This window comes from Austrofundulus limnaeus, unplaced genomic scaffold (assembly GCF_001266775.1).
Source record: "Austrofundulus limnaeus strain Quisiro unplaced genomic scaffold, Austrofundulus_limnaeus-1.0 Scaffold458, whole genome shotgun sequence".
NCBI lineage: Eukaryota > Metazoa > Chordata > Actinopteri > Cyprinodontiformes > Rivulidae > Austrofundulus > Austrofundulus limnaeus.
Genome location: NW_013952860.1, coordinates 339,719 through 343,889, shown reverse-complemented (window position 1 = coordinate 343,889; position 4,171 = coordinate 339,719). Strand labels below are relative to the sequence as shown.

General features: G+C 38.0%; 1 protein-coding gene and 1 long non-coding RNA gene across 4 annotated transcripts in view; one reads left to right on the top strand and one right to left on the bottom strand.

The window, feature by feature from the left end:
• The first annotated feature begins 5 nt into the window (after positions 1 to 5).
• On the top strand, positions 6 to 1,344 carry LOC106529669 (uncharacterized). Of its 3 annotated transcripts, none has more exons than XR_001311662.1 (2): positions 6 to 64; positions 120 to 1,344. It is a non-coding gene; the product is annotated as an uncharacterized LOC106529669 (long non-coding RNA). The 3 variants fall into 3 exon arrangements; XR_001311664.1 differs by having other exon boundaries at positions 19 to 28; XR_001311663.1 differs by having other exon boundaries at positions 38 to 47.
• A 47-nt stretch (positions 1,345 to 1,391) lies between these two features.
• The window catches only part of tmem91 (transmembrane protein 91), a 6,649-nt gene continuing 3,869 nt past the window's right edge, over positions 1,392 to 4,171 (bottom strand). Inside the window, exons 2-3 of the mRNA XM_014025150.1 lie at positions 3,053 to 3,199; positions 1,392 to 1,907 (exon numbers count right to left, since the gene is read on the bottom strand). Coding sequence (XP_013880604.1) covers positions 1,752 to 1,907; positions 3,053 to 3,199 — 303 coding nt within the window. The 3' untranslated portion in view covers positions 1,392 to 1,751. The remainder of the gene's footprint in view (positions 1,908 to 3,052; positions 3,200 to 4,171) is intronic.

Here is a 4,171-nt window from a genome sequence, read left to right as displayed (position 1 = left end):
GAGACGAAGGTTCTGTGAAGACATGAAGGTTCTGTGGAGACATGATGGTTCTGTGGAGACGAAGGTTCTGTGAAGACATGAAGGTTCTGTGGAGACATGATGGTTCTGTGGAGACGAAGGTTCTGTGGAGACATGAAGGTTCTGTGAAGACATGAAGGTTCTGTGGAGACATGATGGTTCTGTGGAGACGAAGGTTCTGTGGAGACATGAAGGTTCTGTGGAGACATGAAGGTTCTGTGGAGACATGATGGTTCTGTGGAGACGAAGGTTCTGTGGAGACATGAAGGTTCTGTGAAGACATGAAGGTTCTGTGGAGACATGATGGTTCTGTGGAGACGAAGGTTCTGTGGAGACATGATGGATCTGTGGAGACATGATGGATCTGTGGAGACATGAAGGTTCTGTGGAGACATGAAGGTTCTGTGAAGACATGAAGGTTCTGTGGAGACATGAAGGTTCTGTGGAAACATGAAGGTTCTGTGGAGACATGATGGTTCTGTGGAGACATGATGGTTCTGTGGAGACATGAAGGTTCTGTGGAGACATGATGGTTCTGTGGAGACATGAAGGTTCTGTGAAGACATGATGGATCTGTGGAGACATGAAGGATCAGGAGGTTTGAAGCTGAACAAACCGACAGGATTTGATCCTTTTCATTAAAGAAAATCAGTTTTTGTTGCACTTTGCATCGCTGCTCTGAGAAAATAAATGTCACATCCAAAGTTTTAAAGAACGGTTTGATCTGTTGGTGCTCTGTGTGTTTGTCAGGGAGGACCCTCAGCTACTACCACACTGAAGTTTAGCTCAATACCTGTAAAAATGACTGAGCAGCTTCGGCGGCCATCTTGAATCAGGCTGAGATATTTAACCAGACGTTCAACAGATGATGACTTTCTGAGTTTGAATAAAGTTCCTCTGTTAATTACATCATCACCTGCCTTTTGTAACAGCAGGTGTTAAGATGTAATCACACAAAAATAATATGTTTTAAACACTGAGTTCATCAGGTTAATGTAAACAAAATGTAACAATGGATCAAAAACAAATCAGTTTAAATATTGCGAAGTAAAATATTTAATGATGTTGAATGATTTCTGGTTTTATAGCTGTGAAACAGAAATAAAAATTTTGTTTGTTCAGATTTTTGTTTTATAATTGTTGCACCAATAAAACCATTTGTTTGTAGAAAACAATAGTTTTACCTTTAATCTGTACATTTCTGTAGCTGATGTTTTTTTCATGTTAGTTAAAAATCTCACAGAGCTGTTTTCTTTTGAGTCGTTTTCTATAAATTAAATGTTTTATTTCAGTCTTTTAACACTCTGTTAGCCTGCCATGCAGACAGCTTTTTGTCAGTTATTTTCAACCTTTTTCTTATTAGAACAAAATAACAAGTTTATTTTATTTTTATTTTTTGTCTGAAGCAGGCATTTTCTGGAGGGTTTCTGTATTTACACAAGGACAGAACATCTGGGCTGTTTGGATGCTTTTGGCACTTTTCCCTCAGGTTTGCTCTCGTTGTCTAAAATCTTGTATTTGATGTTTTAAATTGTTTGCATTTGTATTTATGTTGGCACTGTAGAGGAAGTGCTGTCAGAGTTATTCCCAGGGGTGATCACTTCTTTAAAGGTTGTTTTTTATTTACACCTAAAACCAGGTGAGGCTGAGCGAAGCTTCTGTGAGTGAAGAACATCAGGTTGATGAAGGATAATTTTACAGATGAGGCTGTCTGTGGAGCCTGCAGGCGCCTCTTATGGCGGTTTAGCCGACAGGTATGAGATGAGCGCAGACACGGCGCAGATGTAGGTGATGATCCCGAACACGATGGAGAGCACGGAGAGCCACAGGGCCTGGCGGGAGGCCGCGTTGGCCCCCTGAAAATCCCCCTGAGCCGAAGCCTTGTTGGTCTGAAAAACAAAGAGGAGGATTAGTCCAAAAAAACAAAGAAGTCATCATTTTTCCCTCCTCCTCTCAGTCCAATCACTAATCCCACATTATGTTCAGCCTCATCGTTTTTCCTCCTGCAGTTCAGCCTCATGAAAGTTCTTTATTACGGCTCTAATTAAACCTTAACGAAGGAGACAATTAACTGAAGCCAGGTCGCTTTAAAGACGTGGTGATAAAGTCTCAGAAGTCCTGCAATAAAAACAGATTTTAATCTAAAAAAGCTAACTTTCTTTGAAGCAACGCTCATCTCCCCCCAGCTTTCAAACTTTAAAATCAGATTATATTTTATTCAGAGAAAATCTGGTCAAACTTTAAATGAAGTTTCAGGATAAAAAAAATGTAAAATTAAATGTTGGAATTGTTTACTGACATATTTTTCATTATTCAGCGCACTTTTTGATTTTTACTGTTTTTTACATTTCGCAGATTTTTACTAAATGTTAAATTTAAATGTTAAAATGTATTTAAATATTGAATCTAAATGTTTAAATCTAAATCTAAATGTTAAACCTTACATGCTGAAGTTCACATTTAGGTATTTCGGAATGGAACGCAGCCTTTGCCGTTGGTGCTCGGCTCATGTTGTGATGTCATCATCCTGAGACAATAGCAACCGCTAGCTCCAGTGCAGCTAAAGCTACAAGACATCAAAGCTGCAGTTCTGGCTGGTGTCTGAGCTGCACCCCAAACTGCTGGACCACAGGGACCACCCATGTTGTTTTTTATCAACACATCTTTAGTAGTATTAGCAGCGACTAGCGGTGACCATTGTTGTTTGTCGCAGGATGATGACATCATGCTGGTTATCGGATGTTAACTTTTGCTAACTAATGAATTTTTTTAATTTACAAATGTAAGAACAGTGTGCTAAATAATTTAACGCTAAAATAATCTGACAGAATCAGGATTTAATCTCCATAATGTAAAAGAAAGAGTAAAAAGGACAATAAATCAACTCCAGAGTTCTTTAAGAAACACAWAATAAATCCAGCAAAGATCTGAGATCATCCAATAAATTACTGTTAGTGTAATAAATCCTAAAGATTCCTTCAAAATAAAACGTGTCCCTTCAGTCTCAGGGGACACGCTTGTCCCTGCCCCGTACCTTCTGGGACAGGTAGAAGGCTGCGATGCCCAGAGGCCAGAAGCAGCAGAGCATGGAGAAGAAGGCCAGACCCAGGTGGTCCTGAGGGATCATCAGAGGGAAGTTGGTCTCACTGTCCACATCGCTCAGCTCGTCCATGGATGAGTCCTGCCGGTCAAACAGAAGACATTTTTTTTTCTTTTAAATATGTCCAACACTGTTTCATAAATCAAAACGTTCAGCTCTTTCAGGAGACGAGTGCTCTGGCTTTTACCTTTTATCATTTTTATTTAAATTTCCCAGTTTTCATCGTCTTCACAGCATTTTAAAACGTTTTACGGTAAGAATCTGTTAAATCTCTGCTTATTGGGGCATAAAAATCTGCTGTTTGGATGTTTTCTTGTGTCTGTGTGTGACTGAATGAGGCTATCTGAAGACCTGCTGACTCAATCAGCCTGACTTCGGCTGCTCTGATAGCTTAACTTCGGCTGTTTGAGACCRCAGCTACTGAATGCTACAGAAAAACACGACCTGACATTTCAGAAGGATTTGTTTTGATTCTGAAACATCACCAAATCTTTTATTTAACTCAGAAGTATCTGATGGATTAAATACTTTTAATTAAAACGTTGGTTTTCTACTTTATGAATTAATTTTAGTCTGGTCTTCATGATTTTGCAGGAAGTAGCTTTAAAAATGCTTTAATTCTGAATAAAGTTGATTTGTTTTTCATTAATAATCTCTATATTTAGAACTTGCTTGTCATAAAGTTTGAGTTTATTTCTGCATCTTTAATAAGAGAACTGGTTCAATAAACAGAATTTGATTTAAGGCCTCTGCTCCACATTAAACCCATCGTCCATCTCAATAATAACTTCTTTATGTTTCAGCTTTATTATTGGTGCAGAGGAGTCGTGACAACAATAAAACCTCAGCAGCACTTTAAAACGATAAAATAAAACAAAATAAAACTGATAGAACCTGAGTTAAGAATCACAGATTTATTAGAATACTTTGTTTTAAAAATAAAAATGAATCATGAGATAATTAATGACATAAATTCTGGAAAAGGTCTGAGTTTTTATGTAAATAATGTACTTTTTGAGAAAAGTTAGACGTGGAGATTCAACTCTATTTATT